The sequence below is a fragment of the Entelurus aequoreus genome, linkage group LG26 (assembly GCF_033978785.1).
Source record: "Entelurus aequoreus isolate RoL-2023_Sb linkage group LG26, RoL_Eaeq_v1.1, whole genome shotgun sequence".
In the NCBI taxonomy this organism is placed as follows: domain Eukaryota; kingdom Metazoa; phylum Chordata; class Actinopteri; order Syngnathiformes; family Syngnathidae; genus Entelurus; species Entelurus aequoreus.
In genome coordinates, this window is record NC_084756.1 from 21343559 (window position 1) to 21364231 (window position 20673).

The following is a 20673-nucleotide window of genomic DNA, read 5'->3' on the forward strand; positions in this document are numbered from 1 at the left end:
CATAACATGTAATGTGGTTCTTTGGTCAAAATGTTGCATAGATTATGTTTTACAGATAATCTTCGAGCCGCTTTCTGACAGTCGCTTCCGGATGCGTCGTTTTGTGGGCGGTCTTATTTACGTGGCTCACCTTCGGCAGCGTCTTCTCCCCGTCATCTTTGTTGTAGCGGTGTAGTGTGCAAGGACGGGAGTGGAAGAAGTGTCAAAAGATGGAGCTAACTGTTTTAATGACATTCAGACTTTACTTAAATCAATAACGAAGCAGCATCTCCTCATCCGGAAACAACCACACCGGAAATGAAATGAAATTAAATGAAAAACCGTCCGACCGGAACTCTAATAACTAAAGTTCCTTGGGTGAATAATGTAAACTCACTACACCGGTATGTTTTAACGCTTTCATGGCGAGTTTACTGACAGATGTAAGTAAGAACTTTACACTACATTGTATTAGAAATGGCAACATCGGAGGATGAATGTCCCATAACAAGAAGATAGAGAAAAAGAAGAAGCTTATCGACTATGGCGTCGACACGGACTACAAAGGCGGACTCGCGCACATTTCCAGGACTTATGCGGATCCCAAATACAGATCAGCAAGTACTAGAAGGTAAGAAAAGTTGCTTTTGCATAATATTGCGTAACAAAACCATAATAATACTCGTACGTTGAAGCACATCAAACGGTGCAGCCTACACATATCTCTTATGTTTGACTGCCATTTACTGGTCACACTTATCACTTCACCATGTACCAAATAAAATAGCTTCGAGGTCGGTAAGCTCAACCAAACGTATTCTTTACATTAGGCGCACCGGGTTAAAGGACGCACTGTCGAGTTTTGAGGAAAAAAAGGATTTTAAGTGCGCTTTATAGTCCGTAAAATAGGGTAGATTAAAAACAGCAGGTTGTTCTTGTAACTGTGGCAAAATAAATAGACCAAAATCAAATGTCCCCTGTAGAGGATGCTGGTTCTCCAGAGATTACAAAATAAGACTAATACTGAAGGGAGAAGCCCAGACTCCCCGCCCCCCATTATGATATGTATTCATATATTTCAAACCGCCAGGGCTATTGACCAGTTAGTGCTCACATTTTTGCAGCCATCCATCCACCCAACAATGACAAACACTTTTAACGTGACCCTAATGGACCCGTCCCCCTGACCTTTGAGCACAATCTCCAGCTTGTCCCTCAGAATGTCAAAAACGCTGTGGCGCGAGCTGGTCTCCGGGATGACGTGGCGCTCCAGCCAGCCCCCACAGGCGTACTGGTAGAAGTTATCACAAGGCTTCACGGATGGATCCATGTTCTGCAGGAGGCGGGACGCTTCAGCAGGAGAGGGGACGTCAAAAATGTAAGCATGAGAGCGGGTTTTTTTTATTTGGCAGGGTCTTTTGAGCCTCACCTGCTGTAACACAGTCTGCCGTCGTGCACACATTGTCCAGATTGGAGCGAAACAGCTCACCTGGAGTACAAAATCATGGTCAACAAGACTTATTAAAAAAAATAAAAATAAAAATCAGGCTTTATGGACCCATGACGTCACAGCTAAGATGAAGCTGGAATAAAGCGTTTCACATCGACAACGCCACGCTGAAAAGATGTGCTCTGCTGATGAGGCAGGGAGGAGTGTATGACACCACTTATCCCCCAGTGTGTTCACTCCGGGGCGGAACACGCAGACACTCACCTCCGACGCCTGCCGAGCTCTGCGTCAGGCTCGACCTGTGAGATTGTTCTGGAAGAGAGAGAGATTCCCAGAAGCGCTCGTTATAATCTTTGCTCTTGTGAAAAAGAGAGGATGCAACATTCTGCTCTGCTACACATTACTAGCAACATAAGCCCATGCCTTACATATCACATTTTAAAGTCATAAATACCCTCAAATTCTGTACATTTTGAGCTATAGAACACAATTTGTGTATTACTCTGTTGTCTTATTGTTTTATATATTTTTGATCTCATGAATTTAATATTCAAAGCAGATCAGTGTTTACATGTCAAAATCATCAATCAGATTATTAGAAGATATTATTCCTGCAAGTAAATCACTGCTCTGTATTATATACCTTCTTTGAAATACTAAAAATAAAGTGTATTTATTGTTAAATGTATTCTATTTATATATAAATCATAGGTGTTACAGTATTTGTTATAATAAAAATATATGTAATGTAAATTGTTTCATGAGAAATATGTTATATACACAACCGTTCAAAAGTTTGGGGTCACCCAAACAATTTTGTGGAATAGCCTTCATTTCTAAGAACAAGAATAGACTGTCGAGTTTCAGATGAAAGTTCTCTTTTTCTGGCCATTTTGAGCGTTTAATTGACCTCACAAATGTGATGCTCCAGAAACTCAATCTGCTCAAAGGAAAGTCAGTTTTGTAGTTTCTGTAACGAGCTAAACTGTTTTCAGATGTGTGAACATGATTGCACAAGAGTTTTCTAATCATCAATTAGCCTTCTGAGCCAATGAGCAAACACATTGTACCATTAGAACACTGGAGTGATAGTTTCTGGAAATGGGCCTCTATACACCTATGTAGATATTGCACCAAAAACCAGACATTTGCAGCTAGAATAGTCATTTACCACATTAGCAATGTATAGAGTGTATTTCTTTAAAGTTAAGATTAGTTTAAAGTTATCTTCATTGAAAAGTACAGTGCTTTTCCTTCAAAAATAAGGACATTTCAATGTGACCCCAAACTTTTGAACGGTAGTGTACATATATAGAATATAAATATTTTTTTAATATTTGAATATTTTCAAAATATATCTCATGTTTAGAACTGAGGGCTTATTCAGTATAGATGAACAAATACATAGAAAACAATGCTTTTTAGTTTCTAATAAAAATACATGTATTATACAAACATATATAGTTTGAAATAAATAGAAACAATTGTTTTAATAAAATAGGGTGTAACATAAAAGAAAAAACTATTTAAAAAGAAAAAAAAAAAGTTTCATACAAAAATTTTTAAAATATTTAAAATATATTTTTATACTGAATACAGAGCAGTGATTACACTGCAAACTGAATGGCCAAATAAATTATATTTGTCATTTTAAATTTAAAAAAAGCATTCATAAATAAACCTCTAATCATAACCACCCTATTAAGCAGTGACAAAAAAGGGATATGCCAGCCACGCCCACAAAGGTGTCTGAAAGATAAAATTAATTAAAGACTGTAGTAGCACTGTGCGGATTATTAACGTTACAAATTCTGCCTAGCAACAAGCTTATTTACGCTGCTGTGCCTGCCAAACAGCTGAAATTGTATATAAGTTGTGAAGGCCACAAAAACATATGACAGTATTACTTTTCCTGCTAAGTATCCTTCCTACTGTAATTGCTTTATTAGGATTTATTTTTATTTTTAAAGGCATACAATTTTAATGAGCGACAGTATATTTATTATTAGGATTTATTTTTATTTTTAAAGGCATACAATTTTAATGAGCGACAGTAAAATTAGGTTTTACCTTTCAGGACAGACGTGTAGAGGACCACGAGACCGGCCAAGGCACAGCTGAGCAGCAGCAGGAGCACAGACAGACCGATCTCTGCCACCGTCCAACGATGTTTGCCAGGTTTGCTTGATTTCTCCATGATGTCCATTTGGCTTTCCGATTTGCCCATTCTCCTGACTGCACACTCTGTGGGGACACAATAACACCAGTGGAGGGTGAGCTGCTCCACTCTATGCATGTGTCCAAATATGTCCAATTAAAAAAAGTCATAATGTTGAGAAAGATACGTTGAAATATTAAAGACGCGTATGAGAATTTTTATGCTTAAAAAAATCTAATACCACACAAAATTCTGACTACCGGTAATCTTATAAAATTATTACTATTTTGTCATAATATTACAACTGAGTTTTTAAGGAATTACAACTTTTTTTCTCTATACTATAATTACAATTTGATTTGTACAACTTTAGATAAATTCTACTTATTTCTCTAATTATAATGATTCCATTTTGATAAAAATATTTTATACAATTGCTTTTTTCACGCATAGTTCTGCCTTTTTTATAACGCATTTATTGTAGCAACATTAAAAAAAAAAATCTCGTAATGTTTTATTTCTCTGAATGCATTTTTATTTGATAATGTTACACATTTACTTTCATAATTTTTCCACTTTTATTGTTGTCATTTTTATTTTTTTGTTTGACTATTAAATCATTTATTCATTTAAAATTCCAACCATCTTATCATTACATTATTTGATCATACCATGCATTTTGGTCATTCTTTGGTCTTCTTAATGCTATGAATTAATTATGGGATTACTCTGACTTTATTCTTAAAACATATACAGTATTGTTAAAATAGTACAACTTTACTGTCAAACTATCCTCATTAAATGACAACTTTCCACTTTATTCATGTAAATTTGACTTAAATGTCCTCGATGGGGAACATTTCAAAACTGTTTTTCAATATGATAGTGATATTCATTTCATTTTTTTAATGTTGTACTTCATCAGAAAGCAAACTAGTTGGGACTGAATCAACAGTGCCTCTGCTGGTGACAGCTAAATAGTGCACTCCATTTTTCTTCAAAACTGTAGCAGTTGTCGTCAAAACTGCCAAAATCTAAGCGCGATTTGTCTCTCTGTCTGAAATGTTTTTTATGCGAACAGATTTCTCGCATATTGCATGTTTTCACTTTATTATCGTAAAATTTTGATTTTTTTTCTACTCTGAATATAATGACATTTATGCAAAATATTTTGGTTATATTACATATTTATTGTCGTAAAATCACACATTTTTTTCAGAGTGCTCTGATTTAATCCTAAAAAAATTAAGATATTTTTTATATAATATAAAGACTTTACCCTTAAACTAGTTTATTCTCATTAAATTAGAACTTTCCGCCTATACCATTTCCTATGCCATTTACTCTTTTAAATAGAAATCTATGGTTGTAACAAAGTATTGAAATATTTTATGTATAATAATGAATTAGATTTACATACCACTTTTCTAAACACTAAAAGCATATTATAGTGAGAACTGAAAACCCATAATCAATTCACTCCACATTTACAACAATTTTTATGTAGTACTTGATTAGGGAGCAAACAAGTTGGGACTAAATCAACAGTGCCTCTGCTGGTGACAGCCAGGTAATTCACTCCATTTTGCCTCAATTGCGCCTCCTCAGTGCTAAAATATGTGTGCATAAAAACCACGATGTCAGTTTGCACCCGGACTCAGAGTGTTTTTATGCGTGTTGATTTAGGCACTGTTTTGAAGACATAGAAGCAACATATTTTCCTGTGATACATGTCTCAGCTTTATTATCATAAAATGTAGATTTTTTTTTTACTCTCTGAATATTCAGGCAAAATTCCAACTTTCTTATCATAATATCGTGCCATTATTTTGGTTAAATTACACATTTATTGTCATAAAATCCATTTTTTTGTCTCATAATACTCTGACTTACTGCTATAAAATGTAAGACCTTTTCTCTGTAATATTACAACTTTACTCTCAAATTAGTTTATTCTCATAAATTATTTCCTAAAACATTTCCACATCACTCGCATATTTACACATTTATTGTTGTCAATGTCCATGATGGGGAATTTTAAAAAATTATGAGAATATTTTTGATTATGTTAGTATTGATAACTGTCTCTTCTCAGACTGTAAACTCGCTAAGACTAAACTTAACGTTAAAGGCAAGTGGTAACAAAAAATACGTAATACGTACAATATTTATACTTCCATCCATCCATTTTCTACCGCTTGTCCCTTTCGGGGTCGCGGTGGGTCCTGTAGCCTATCTCAGCCTGGACAAGTCGCCACCTCATCACAGGGCCAACACAGATAGACAGACAACATTCACACTCACATTCAAACACTAGGGCTCATTTAGTGTTGCCAATCAACCTATACTTAATAGTTTTAAAATGATGATTTTTTTTTGTAATTACTAGACTTCCTTATCATATTATTGTGACGTTATTTTGGTGATTATACGCATTTATTGTCGTTAAATCACACTTTTTTCACCTCCTAAAGTGATGACTTTTCTTGGTTGCAACAAAGTCCAGTGGTGCACACCATTTTGCCTCCATTGCTTCAAGACTTCGAAAAATAATTATTAGTTTATGAAAATAAAAATACTGTAAATCAGGGGGTTTTAATCATTTTGACTTCGGGGCCCAACTTTTCCACTACAGTGGGGCACGAGGGCCAAGTAGTAATCTTAGTCTTGATTTTAATTGTACTTGATAATTATATCCAACTTACTTACAGTTTACAACCAAAACCATGTGTTATACACAAATATTTATTTAACACATAGACCTTAGGGCTTAAGTCAGACCATCCATCCATCTATCTTTTTCCGCTTATCCGAATTTAGGTCGCGGGGGCAGCAGCCTAAGTAGAGAAGCCAAGGCTTCCCTTTCCCCAGCTACTCCTCCCTGGGGATCCCGAGGCATTCCCAGGCCAGCTGGGAGACTTAGTCTTCCCAGCGTATCCCGAGTCTTCTCTGTGGCCTCCTACCGGTCGAACGTGCCCATAACACCTCCACAGGGAGGCGTCTAGGGAGCATCCTGACCAGATGCCTGAACCACCTCATCTGGCTAATCTCGATGTGGAGGAGCAGTAGCTTTACTTTGAGCTCCTCCCGAATGGCAGAGCTTCTCACCCTATTTTCTGAGGGAGAGCCCCGCCACCCGACTAAAGAATCTCATTTCGGCCGCTTGTACCCGTGATCTTGTCCTTTTGGTTATAACCGAAAGCTCATGACCATAGGTGATGACGGGAACGTAGATCGACCGGTAAATTGAGAGCTTTGCCCTGTGGCTCAGCTTCTTTTTGACCACAATGGATCGATACAGGTTCCGCATCCCTACAGACGTTCCGCCTGGCGGTCTCACGATCCACTCTTCCCTCACTCGTGAACAAGACTACGAGATATTTAGATGTCCTTCTCAACCCAGAGATGGCACTCAACCCTTTTACGGGCAAGAACATGGACTCTGCCTTTGAGGTGCTATATCTATCCCAGTGACTTGACACTCAACTGCAAACCGATCTGTAGAGGCTGCCCTACTGCGGGTTCTCCTGACACAAAGATTCTTCTTGTGAGCCCGGCAGTCTGAGGTAACAGTCGTTTATTTTTATGCAGGGATTGCTTTCCAGCAATATATATTGGGACTTTTCAGTCCAGCGTGTCTCAGTCCGTGTGTCTTTCTCGGGCTCCAGCCCCCCCACCCCCCGTGTCTCGTTCCGGCTGCTGCTAATAAAGGCGACAGGTGATTAGATAACAAGGCCCACCTGGGCCATCTACTCACCTGTCGCTGTCTTCGAGGCCAGTCCTTGCACACCCCGTTCCGCGGCAGGCCCGCAAGCCACGCCCCCCTCCACACGATCCATTGAGAGCTAAAGTGGTTAGAGTGTCCGCCCTGAGATCGGTAGGTCGTGAGTTCAAACCCCGGCCGAGTCATACTAAAGACTATAAAAATGGGACCCATTACCTCCCTGCTTGACACTCAGCATCAAGGGTTGGAATTTGGGGTTGAATCACCAAAAATGATTCCCGGGCACAACCAAATGCTGCTGCTCACTGCTCCCCTCACCTCCCAGGGGGTGATCAAGGGTGATGGGTCAAATGCAGAGAATAATTTTGCCACACCTAGTGTGTGTGTGACAATCATGGGTACTTTAACTTTAACTTTTTAAGATCTTGGCCAAATGAAGCCATCAGGAGACCACATAATCTGCAAACAGAGACCGAATCATGCAGCCGCTAAGCCGAATCCCCTTAACGCCTTGACTGCACCTAGAAAGACAGAAAGGGTGGGTACTCTGAACTACTGTTTGGCGCATAAACGTGAACAGTCAGGGCCACCCACCCGGAGGCGGAGGGAAGCTACTGCATTAAACTCCAACGTGCAGGCAAGTATTGCCACCCCCACCACGCGCCTCTCACTGCTTGCAATGCCAGAGTGGAAGAGAGTCCAGCCCCTCACGAAAGGACTGGTTCCAGAGCCCTTGCTGTGCGTCGAAGTTAGTCCGACTCGATCCAGCCGGAACTTTTCCAACTCGCGCACCAGTTCAGGCTTCTTTACCACCCAGCGAGGGGATGATCCACGTTCCAAGAGCTAGCTCTGCAGCCAAGAATTGGACCGCCGAGGGCCCTGCTGACCTCTTTGCCCCCTCCTGAGTGGTGAGTCCATTGGTGTGAGCCCGGCCACCAGACGCTCGTCATCGAGCCCTACGTCCAGGCCTGGCTCCAGAGTGGGGCCTCGGTGATCCGTGTCCGGTCGAGGGAAATCTGAATCCTTGATTGTGTATTTTTATAGAGGTATTTAAGCTGCCATTTGTCTGGTTCCTCACCTTGGATCTGTTTGTTTTGGGAGACCCTACCAGGGAGCATAAAAGCCCCCAGACAACATAGCTCCCAAGATCATTGGGACTCTCAAACTCTTCTACCACGATAATGTGGCAGCTTAGAGAGGAGGAGAGAAGAGAGGTCAGGCTGATTAGAAAAAAAAGTATTAACTAAATATATTGCAGAAGAAGGGATTCCTAAATAACGGATGAAAAATAAATGTACATACAATTATCTTGGGCTAAAATAAACAAAATTAATAACGAGTATTTTTCTTAGCCAAATAAATACAATTACAAAACCCAAAACCAGTGGAGTTGGCACGTTGGGTAAATCGTAAATAAAAACAGAATACAATGATTTGCAAATACTTTTCAACCTATATTCAATTGAATAGACTGCAAAGACAAGATATTTAATGTTCGAACTCAGAAACAAAATTGTTTTTTGCAAATAATCATTAACTTAGAATTTAATGGCAGCAACACGTTGCAAAAAAGTTGGCACAGGGGCATTTTTACCACTGTGTTACATGGCCTTTCCTTTTAACAACACTCAGTAAACGTTTGGGAACTGAGGAGACCAATTTTTGAAGCTTTTCAGGTGGAATTCTTTCCCATTCTTGCTTGATGTACAGCTTAAGTTGTTCAACAGTCCGGGCGGGGTCTCCGTTGTGGTATTTTCAATGGGAGACAGGTCTGGACTACAGGCAGGCCAGTCTAGTACCCGCACTCTTTTACTACGAAGCCACGCTGTTGTAACACTTGGCTTGGCATTGTCTTGCTGAAATAAGCAGGGGCATCCATGAAAAAGACGTTGCTTGGATGGCAACATATGTTGCTCCAAAACCTGGATGTACCTTTCAGCATTAATAGTGCCTTCACAGATGTGTAAGTTACCTATGCCTTGGGCACTAATACACCCCCATACCATCACCAAGATCCAAGATGCTTTATTATTGTCCATTCTTTAAAATGTACAAGACACATAAGAACTGAAATTACATTTTCACAGATGCTGGCTTTTGAATTTTGCGCCTATAACAGTCCGGATGGTTCTTTTTCTCTTTGGTCCGGACAACACAATGTCCACAGTTTCCAAAAACAATTTGAAATGTAGACTCGTCAAACCACAGAACACTTTTCCACTTTGCAACAATCCATCTGAAGCCAGCAGCGTTTCTGGGTGTTGTTGATAAATGGCTTTGCATAGTAGAGTTTTTACTTGCACTAACAGATGTAGCGACGAACTGTAGTTACTGACAGTTGTTTTCTAAAGTGTTCCTGAGCCCATGCTGTGATATCCTTTACACACTGATGTCGCTTTTTGATGCAGTACCGCCTGAGGGATCGAAGGTCACAGGCCTTGCCGCTTACGTGCAGTGATTTCTCCAGATTCTCTGAACCTTTTGATGATATTACAGACTGTAGATGGTGAAATCCTTAAATTCCTTGCAATAGCTCGTTGAGAAATGTTGTTCTTAAACTGTTCGACAATTTCCTCACGCATTTGTTCACAAAGTGGTGACCCTCGCCCCATTCTTGTTTGTGAATGACAGCATTTCATTGAAGCTGCTTTTATACCCAATCATGGCACCCACCTGCTCCCAATTAGCCTGTTCACCTGTGGGATGTTCCAAATAAGTGTTTGATGAGCATTCCTCAACGTTCTCAGTCTTTTTTTGCCACTTGTGCCAGCTTTTTTGAAACATGTTGCAGGCATCAAATTCCAAATGAGCTAATATTTGCAAAAATAACAATTTACCTGTTCAAACAATATCTTGTCTTTGCAGTCTATTCAATTGAATATAGGTTGAAAGGGATTTGCAAACCATTGTATTCTGTTTTTATTTACGATTTACACAACGTGCCAACTTCACTGGTTTTGGGTTTTGTAAAATGCAAATGAAAATACAGCTTGACCACTTTGGTCATAATTTTTGCGCCGAAGAAACTTTTCCATGACATTACTGCCATAAGTGGTGGAAAAGTGTACCGCTACGGACCATGCTGGGAAACATATTTTTAGCGGCCCTCTAGGGGGCGCTCACGGCCCAACAATGGGTAAGAAACACAACATTTTATTTTCTAACCACCAATCTTCCTTTCACAGGCGTTGTCTTTGACGCCGATTTGAAGAGAGCTCATTTGCATACACAATAATTCCATACGCGTGCAGTCAATATTGCAAATTAGCATGTGCGGAGCGCAGTGGGACAAAAGGACAATCAGCAGCATGGCACTGCCTCCATTCATTGTGCACCACCTGTTTCTCCAGCATGGACCTATCATTAGGCCTGACAGTAAATCACTGGCTCACTCTGCACTCGGCCATTAGCTGCCGCTGATGAATACTCATGGTCACACGTGTGAACCGGTGTGTGTGAGGGGGGAGTGGCGTTACTGCTATCACAAGGCAGCCAGACGGTTTATGTTGTATGCTACAGTGTATGCTGTATACTAGTATATAAATGTTTTCCTTCATCGGATGAGTTACACAAACAAATAATCAAAAAAGTGTATTTTGGATTGTTTATTCATTCATTTTATTTTAAATGAGTGACGTATATTTAATTTTTTTATATTTTTTTATTCATCGCTTTCATTTTTAAAAATCTGTTAACATTTTTTAAATATATTTTAAACATTATTTTATGTATATTGAAAAGAGTTTGGAAGCTGGAGAAATGTTAAGCTAAAAACCAACCACTTTGATGTGGTATTTGAAAGAGAGGAGGACTTATTTTCCCTCCACAGTGTAAATTCGTAGTTGTAGAACTTATTGACACTATTGTAACCCTGTCAGATTCCAATCAGCTCATTAGAATAAGGTAATATAGCAACTTATATTATTGTCTTCAAGAAAGGAGAACATTTATATGAATTTATATTTATGCTTAACACTTTTATGAAACACCTTTAACATGTCAACAAAAAACGTCGTGTGTGTGTGTGTGTGTGTGTGTGTGTGTGTGTGTGTGTGTGTGTGTGTGTGTGTGTGTGTGTGTGTGTGTGTGTGTGTGTGTGTGTGTGTGTGTGTGTGTGTGTGTGTGTGTGTGTGTGTGTCTAAATATATAATGGAAATATGCATGTGTATATGTGTGTACGTATACGTGTGTGTGTATATATTTGTTTATATGAATGTGTGTATATATTTATATATGTGTGTATGAATATATATGTGCATATGTAAATGTGTGTGTTTGTGTATAAGTGTAAATGTGTGTGTATATATGTCTATATGTATGTATATGTATGTATGTATGTATGTGTATACATATGCATGTATATACAGTATATATATATCAGTGTGTGAATGTGTGTGTGTGAATGGGTGAATGTGGAAAATAGTGTCAAAGCGCTTTGAGTTCCTTAAAAAAAAAGGTAGAAAAGCGCTATACAAGTACGACCCATTTACCATATGTATGTATGTATATATTTGTATATACAGTTGTGGTCAAAGGTTTACATACACTTGTAAAGAACATAATGTCATGGCTGTCTTGAGTTTCCAATAATTTCTACAACTCTTATTTTTTTGTGATAGAGTGATTGGAGCACATACTTGTTGGTCACAAAAACATTCGTGTTTCATCTGACCACAGAACTTTCTTCCAGAAGGTCTTATCTTTGTCCATGGGATGTCAGATGAAACAAAAAATGAGCTTTTTTCCACAATACCCAGCAATATGTTTGAAGGAGAAAAGGTGAGGCCTTTAATCACTGGAAAACCATGCCTACCATCAAGCATGATGGTGGTAGTATTATGATCTGGGCCTGTTTTGCTGCTAATGGAACTGGTGCTTTACAGAGAATAAATGGGACATGGAAAAAGGAGGATTACCTCCAAATTCTTCAGGACAACCTAAAATCATCAGCCCGGAGGTTGGGTCTTGGGCGCAGTTGGTTGTTCCAACAGTACAATGAACCCAAACACACGTCAAAAGTGGTAAAGGAATGGCTAAATCAGGCTAGAATTAAGGTTTTAGAATGGCCTTCCCAAAGTCCTGACTTAAACGTGTGGACAATGCTGAAGAAACAAGTCCATGTCAGAAAACCAACAAATTTAGCTGAACTGCACCAATTTTGTCAAGAGGAGTGATCAAAAATTCAACCAGAAGCTTGTTGATGGCTACCAAAAGCGCCTTATTGCAGTGAAACTTGCCAAGGGACATGTAACCAAATATTAACATTGCTGTATGTATACTTTTGACCCAGCAGATTTGGTCACATTTTCAGTAGACCCATAATAAATTCATAAAAGAACCAAACTTCATGAATGTTTTTTGTGACCAACAAGTATGTGCTCCAATCACTCTATCACAAAAAAATAAGAGTTGTAGAAAGTATTGGAAACTCTAGACAGCCATGACATTATGTTCTTTACAAGTGTATGTAAACTTTTGACCATGACTGTATGTGTGTCTATGTGTATATAAATATATATGGATGGTATATATTTACAGTATATGATTATATATGTGTGTATGTATATGTACACATTTAGATTTGAATATATGTATATGTATACTGTATATATATATATATATATATATATATATATATATATATATATATATATATATATATATATATATATATATATATATATATATATATATATATATATATATATATATAGATATATAGATATAAAGTTTTGGCACATTGTAAAACATTTTGAAATAGTATTTTGTTTTTTTAAAATATGCATAAATCATATTTTTATTGAGGAAACACAAATCCAATTAACGAAAAGCCTATGCTTTGCATTCCTTTTTGCAGTTTTGTGTAGTAAGCATTTTTAATTCAACTTGATTTACTGCCACCCATAAAATACATTCACATGAGTGATTTTTCTTTTAGCTCAATACATCAATACGTTTGATTAGTCTTCAAAATAATTTCCATAATTCCATTTCATCACTCATAAACACTTTTACTGCACAACAGCAAACGACAGTGTTGGACTTTAATACATTTTTACAAATAATGTCATGCCTGCAGGGTGAAAACACACTATGTTATAGTCCACAAATTTCATTATCCAGTTGTTAAGTTTCATTTTTTAAATTTTTTAAATATGTGGACTTTTGACTCATATGTAACACAAACACAGAATCTGACCAACTCACTTAATATGATCATAAACAACTGACGTTGTTATTTTTCCTTTGATTTATGAGTAATTTAGTCAGTCAATTTTTTTATTTTAAACTTACATTCAAACCAAAAAAGTGTCAAATGAGTTTAAGTGAATGTTATTCGTTGAATATGCATCGTTTTGCTGGAAATAACACTGGGAAGCCACAAATAATATCTTAAGAAGTAGTTTTAGATATATTAATAAATAATTTTTACAGAAACACAATGTTGTCCCCCATTTTTAAGGACTTCTATATAGCGTTTTCTAGAACATTTTGATCTATTATACAAATGTATACGGACATACTAAGAACATGTTTCAATCATTTAGGACAGTGGTCCCCAACCTTTTTGTAGTTGCGGACTGGTCAACGCTTGAAAATTTGTCCCACGGACCGGGGGGGGATTTATTTTTTGTATTTATTTTATCATGTGTGCTTACGGACTGTATCCCTGCAGACTGTATTGATCTATATTGATATATAATGTATATATTGTGTTTTTTATGTTGATTTAATTAAAAAATATATATATATTTGTTTTATTTTATTTATTTTTTATTTTTTTATTTCTTGTGCAGTCCGGTGGTTGGGGACCACTGATTTAGGACATAGAAGGCATAATAAAATATGTGTGTGTGTATATACACATACTTTTTTTAATTACAAGTTTTTTTCAGTGTGTCATTTGTGGTTCAAAGACAAATAGAAATACAAATATACTTGTACTTGCAATTTTGCTGTTTTGTTGTTGTAATGATTTGTTGGCTAAACAATATATCCTAAATTTAAAATCAGCAAAATAAATGTCTGTAAAAACTGTAACCTGCTTAGATAAACAAATAAATGGTCAACTAAATTGAATATTTCAATAAAAATATGCATAAATAAATGAAAGAACCAAAATAAAAATAAAAATATCCATAAGTGAATAGAATCACAATGATTATAGAATATGCATAAATAAATTAACAAATCAAAATAAATAAAACATATCTATAAGCGAATAGAAACAAAATGATTATAAAAGATGCATAAATAAATTAAAGAATCTAAATAAATATAAAAATATCCATAAGTGAATGGAATCACAATGATTATAAAATATTCATAAATAAAAGAATCAAAATAAATATAAAAATATCCATAAGTGAATAGAATCACAATGATTATAGAATATGCATAAATAAATTAACAAATCAAAATAAATACAACATATCTATAAGTGAATAGAAACACAATGATTATAAAATATGCATAAATAAATTAAAGAATCTAAATAAATATAAAAATATCCATAAGTGAATGGAATCACAATGATTATAAAATATTCATAAATAAAAGAATCAAAATAAATATAAAAATGTCCATAAGTGAATAAAATCACAATGATTATAAAATATGCATAAATAAATAAAATAATCAAAATAAATATAAAAATGTCCTTCAGTGAATACAATCACAATGATTATAAAATATACATAAACAAATAAAATAATCAAAATAAATATAAAAATATCCATAAGTAAATAGAAACACACTGATTATAAAATATGCATAAATAAATAAAAATCCCAATAAATATAAAAATATCCATAAGTGAATGGAATCACAATGATTATAACATATGCATAAATAAATAAAAGAATCAAAATAAATACAAAAATATCCAAAAGTGAATGGAATCACAATGATTATAAAATGTGCATAAATAAATAAAATAATCAAAATATATACAAAAATATCCATAAGTGAATGGAATCACAATGATTATAAAATGTGCATAAATAAATTAACGAATCAAAATAAATATAAAATAACACTAGGATCTGTATTTTTTGGTACTTGTTTGACATTTAAAGGCCAAAAGTTTCTTCAGCATGCAAATAGGTGATTGTTTAAGCGGGTGAAAAATTCCAGAAAGTGCTGCTAATCTAATCAGAGATTCTTAAGAGAAGCTTTGTTTTTCCACGGAGGGAATACCACCAGCATGTATGAACACTTTTCTAACGACAAACTTCCAGATCAACATCATCATCGACTGTACCCGGAGTCGCCCCTGGCAACAGGAGCGGGACGGCGTCTTACCTTTGGAACGGTGGGGTGGGGGGAATGGTGGAGGTGGGCGATAACCCCGCTCCCCCCAACTCAGCGCGCTAATATCTCAAAACACCCCTGCTGAGCATCCACTCAGAGCTGGTGTGTGGAGAAATGAGTCCGTGCTGCGGGACTGGAGGGGGAGAGCCACCTCTGACTGACTGACTGTGCTGTGCTGTGCTGTGCTGTGCTGTGCTCAGGGGGGCGAGTGAGGAGGGAGAGAGAGAGTGAAGGAGGGACGAAGGTGATTGTTGTGCCTCACTGATAAGAGGAAGGCTGGGAACAAAGTGCGTGACTATTAGGGCATCTGCTTTAGCCCTTATCATGCAAAACAAGACTTTTTCATGATCTAACAGTAAGATGCGATTATGAGCACGCACGTTAGAAAAATCTCATCTCCCTCTCTTATGTGCTCCACTTTTCAGAGACGTATTTTCTCTTCAGACATGACACCACCTCTGACCCATTAGAGATGGGATTCATGGCTCTTTTAAGTTAGCCAGGTCTTGAGGAGCCGTTCCTTGCAAAGAGCCGTTCAAAAGACTTGCTCAATACTATATTTTTAACTTTTTGTTGTTGTTTTGTTTTTTTAATCAAGGAAACAATCACTAGCATCAGTTATACGATAAGATGTAGATCAGAATCATTTAATTTACACAAATATTATTGTATTGATGGGAATTATTTTGAAATATTGGCTGTATTGAAAACATTCCAAACTAGTTTTTCATTCACTCGTTTGAATCTTCCCTCACCTAAAAAAAATGGTTTTTGCATTTTAGCAACAGAGGAAAAAAAATACACAAATAATGAGTAAGGTAGAAATGCATTAATGGATATAAAACATTTAAATAAACATTTGGCAAAAATAATAATAATATGAGTACAAAATTGTACTACCATACCTGGTGTGTCTACACTTAAACTACTACAATCTAAAATAGTACGTCCATATAAAATAAATGTGTGTATATATATATATATATATATATATATATATATATATATATATATATATATATATATATATATATATATATATACATATACATACATATAGTCAAGGTTTCTGTGGTTTATACGTTATACAGTGCTCAATACCAGGGTAGAGCGGAATATACGTTAGGTCAGGAAAAAACACAGAGGCTATTTCATCCCTACAAGCCTGTTTTGCAGGTTTCCCTGCTCTTCAGGGGATTTTATATATTTTATATATATATATATATATATATATATATATATATATATATATATATATATATATACACACACTACCGTTCAAAAGTTTGGGGTCACCCAAACAATTTTGTGGAATAGCCTTCATTTCTAAGAACAAGAATAGACTGTCGAGTTTCAGATGAAAGTTCTCTTTTTCTGGCCATTTTGAGCGTTTAATTGACCCCACAAATGTGATGCTCCAGAAACTCAATCTGCTCAAAGGAGGGTCCGTTTTGTAGCTTCTGTAACGAGCTAAACTGTTTTCAGATGTGTGAACATGATTGCACAAGGGTTTTCTAATCATCAATTAGCCTTCTGAGCCAATGAGCAAACACATTGTACCATTAGAACACTGGAGTGATAGTTGCTGGAAATGGGCCTCTATACACCTATGTAGATATTGCACCAAAAACCAGACATTTGCAGCTAGAATAGTCATTTACCACATTAGCAATGTATAGAGTGTATTTCTTTAAAGTTAAGACTAGTTTAAAGTTATCTTCATTGAAAAGTACAGTGCTTTTCCTTCAAAAATAAGGACATTTCAATGTGACCCCAAACTTTTGAACGGTAGTGTATATATATAATCCCTAGGTTTCCTTGCTCTTCAGGGGATTTGATATATTTTCATAAAATGTCCCCTGAAGAGCAGGGAAACCTGCGAAACAGGCTTGTAGGGATGAAACAGCCTCTGTTATTTCCTGACCAAACGTATATGCCGCTCTTCCCCGGTATTGAGCACTGTATAATGGATAAACCACAGAATCCTTGACTATATGTATTTATTTATTTATTTATTTTAGATGCACACATTTTTTCTTTTTTTTTATACAAAAAAACCAAAACAACTTAATCCAAATGCTACGTTTTCTTCAAAGTGACCCCATTTTGCAATTGTTCTTACCTATTGGTCCCTGCTGTTGTGTATTTGGGATCTGCATGAATCTCGAAAATTTTAAATCAAACCATGGAGGGATAAAACAAACTTGTATTCATTCCTTGCACCAATTGAGCCGTTTGGAATTTGCTCCTTTTGTGGGGTTTTTGCCGTGTGTGATTCGCCATATGTTGTAGAAATGTGTCAAGAGTGCCTTCCACGCATCTGCCATTGTAGGTCGAGCAGTAATCAATAAGCTCCTTGTATTTATTCATTTATTTTAGATGTAAACATTTTTCTTTTTTTTTATAAAAAAAAAAAAAACTTCATCCAAATGCTGCTAAGTTTTCTTCAAAGTGGCCCCATTATGCAATTTTGGAATTTGCTCCTTTTGTGAGGTTTTTCTCTATCTTCTTGCTGTGGGGCAGACTGGCTCGTACATGCACATGAATCCTGCGCTGTTGCCATTTTTATTACAAAGTAGCGTATACTTCGAACTTATCAGTAATCAGTAGACTCCGTATGGAAGTGCTAAAAAGTACAACATAGGCTGATGGGGAGAAGACGCTGTCGAAGTGGAGGCACGTAAATAAGACTACACTCAAAAGGCGTATCTTGAAACGATGATCAGAAAGCGGCTTCAAAACAGTCCAAAAAAAAAAATCTATGCAACATTCTGACCAAAGAACCACCATTACATGTTAAGTCGACCGCAAGGAAGTGTTTTAAATATAGAAAAAAATAAATATATGTCCCTTTTAAGCCTGTAACCCATTTTCTAATCCAGTTGCCAGTGGCATGCACGTGAAGAGTGGGAATCGGTTCCCATCGTTCACTCAAGAGTCGTTCAAAAGACTCGATTCGGTCGCGAATGACACATCTCTATGACCCACCCCAAGCTAGAGCGCGCCATGTGTATACGCGCACCACTTCTTACAGGAGAGATTTGTAAAATAGAGGGGTGCTGGGAGCAGGCTTCGCTACACATCTTGAAACATCCTACTGGAGCTGCATGAGACCGCTCCATGTATTTGATCACTACTTTCATTTATTGTGATTAGAGATGTCCGATAATGGCTTTTTTGCCGATATCCGATATTCCGATATTGTCCAACTCTTAATTACCGATTCCGATATCAACCGATGCCGATATATACAGTCGTGGAATTAACACATTATTATGCCTAATTTTGTTGTGATGCCCCGCTGGATGTATTAAACAATATAACAAGGTTTTCCAAAATAAATCAACTCAAGTTATGGAAAAAAATGCCAATATGGCACTGCCATATTTATTATTGAAGTCACAAAGTGCATTATTTTTTTTAACATGCCTCAAAACAGCAGCTTGGAATTTGGGACATGCTCTCCCTGAGAGAGCATGAGGAGGTTGAAGTGGTGGGGTTTCAGGGGGGGTATATTGTAGCGTCCCGGAAGAGTTAGTGCTGCAAGGGGTTCTGGGTATTTGTTCTGTTGTGTTTATGTTGTGTTACGGTACGGATGTTCTCCCGAAATGTGTTTGTCATTCTTGTTTGGTGTGGGTTCACATATTTGTAACAGTGTTAAAGTTGTTTATTCGTCCACCCTCAGTGTGACCTGTATGGCTGTTGACCAAGTATGCATTGCATTCACTTGTGTGTGTGAAAAGCCGTAGATATTATGTGACTGGGCTGGCACGCAAAGGCAGTGCCTTTAAGGTTTATTGGCGCTCTGTACTTCTCCCTACGTCCGTGTACACAGCGGCGTTTTAAAAAGTAATAAATTTTACTTTTTGAAACCGATACCGATAATTTTGAAACCGATACCGATAATTTCCGATATTACATTTTAAAGCATTTATCAGCCGATAATATCGGCAGTCCGATATTATCGGACATGCCTAATTGTGATTAATTTATTTAGAACACAACAAACCAGAAATACTCTCTACCCACACAACTGAAACACAACTGCATCAGAAATACAACATCAGAATCTTAAAAAAACAACGATAATATTAAAAGAAAATAAATGACTAAAAAAATAAACATGGTTTGTGTGTCCGAAAAGGAGCAGGAAAAAGCAAAATCTTGTAATGTTCTGTCCCATCACTCAGATATAACAATCTGATTCTTTATCTACAGTAAAATACATAATTTTACTATGTACTTTGTGGAAGACATCCATCCATGTTCTATACCACTTGTACTCATTAGGGTCACGGGTGAACCGAAGCTTACCCGAGCTAACTTCTGGAGGCAGGAAGCGGGGACACTCTGGACTGGTTGCCAGCCAATCACAGGGTGCATACAGACACACAAACATTCACACTCACAGTCACATCTATGGACAACTTAGAGTAGACATGGACAATTATTTTGACTCAGGGGCCACATTAGTCGGTAAAAAATAAATAAATATATATACACTACCGTTCAAAAGTTTGGGGTCACCCAAACAATTTTGTGGAATAGCCTTCATTTCTAAGAACAAGAATAGACTGTCGCGTTTCAGATGAAAGTTCTCTTTTTCTGGCCATTTTGAGCGTTTAAATGACCCCACAAATGTGATGCTCCAGAAACTCAATCTGCTCAAAGGAAGGTCAGTTTTGTAGCTTCTGTAACGAGCTAAACTGTTTTCAGATGTGTGAACATGATTGCACAAGGGTTTTCTAATCATCAATTAGCCTTCTGAGCCAATGAGCAAACACATTGTACCATTAGAACACTGGAGTGATAGTTGCTGGAAATGGGCCTCTATACACCTATGTAGATATTGCACCAAAAACCAGACATTTGCAGCTAGAATAGTCATTTACCACATTAGCAATGTATAGAGTCCGTCCGTCGTGTATATATGCATGTATATGTATATATTAGGGCTGCGAATCTTTGGGTGTCCCACGATTCGATTCAATATCGATTCTTGGGGTCACGATTCGATTCAAAATCTATTTTTTTCGATTCAACGCGATT

The 20673-nt window shown here is 36.9% G+C and overlaps 2 protein-coding genes across 5 annotated transcripts in view; one reads left to right on the top strand and one right to left on the bottom strand.

Annotated features, from left to right (window-relative positions):
• Positions 1 to 15799, bottom strand: part of mmel1 (membrane metallo-endopeptidase-like 1) — a 33478-nt gene extending 17679 nt beyond the window's left edge. For both annotated transcript variants that reach the window (XM_062037557.1, XM_062037556.1), the window contains exons 1-5: positions 15616 to 15799; positions 3500 to 3673; positions 1694 to 1741; positions 1409 to 1468; positions 1168 to 1329 (exon numbers count right to left, since the gene is read on the bottom strand). In XM_062037557.1, coding sequence (XP_061893541.1) covers positions 1168 to 1329; positions 1409 to 1468; positions 1694 to 1741; positions 3500 to 3656 — 427 coding nt within the window. In that variant the 5' untranslated portion in view covers positions 3657 to 3673; positions 15616 to 15799. The remainder of the gene's footprint in view (positions 1 to 1167; positions 1330 to 1408; positions 1469 to 1693; positions 1742 to 3499; positions 3674 to 15615) is intronic.
• Positions 1 to 20673, top strand: part of miip (migration and invasion inhibitory protein) — a 73673-nt gene that overhangs the window by 17045 nt on the left and 35955 nt on the right. For all 3 annotated transcript variants that reach the window (XM_062037562.1, XM_062037558.1, XM_062037559.1), the window contains 2 exons: positions 1187 to 1357; positions 3507 to 3607. In XM_062037562.1, coding sequence (XP_061893546.1) covers positions 3597 to 3607 — 11 coding nt within the window. In that variant the 5' untranslated portion in view covers positions 1187 to 1357; positions 3507 to 3596. The remainder of the gene's footprint in view (positions 1 to 1186; positions 1358 to 3506; positions 3608 to 20673) is intronic.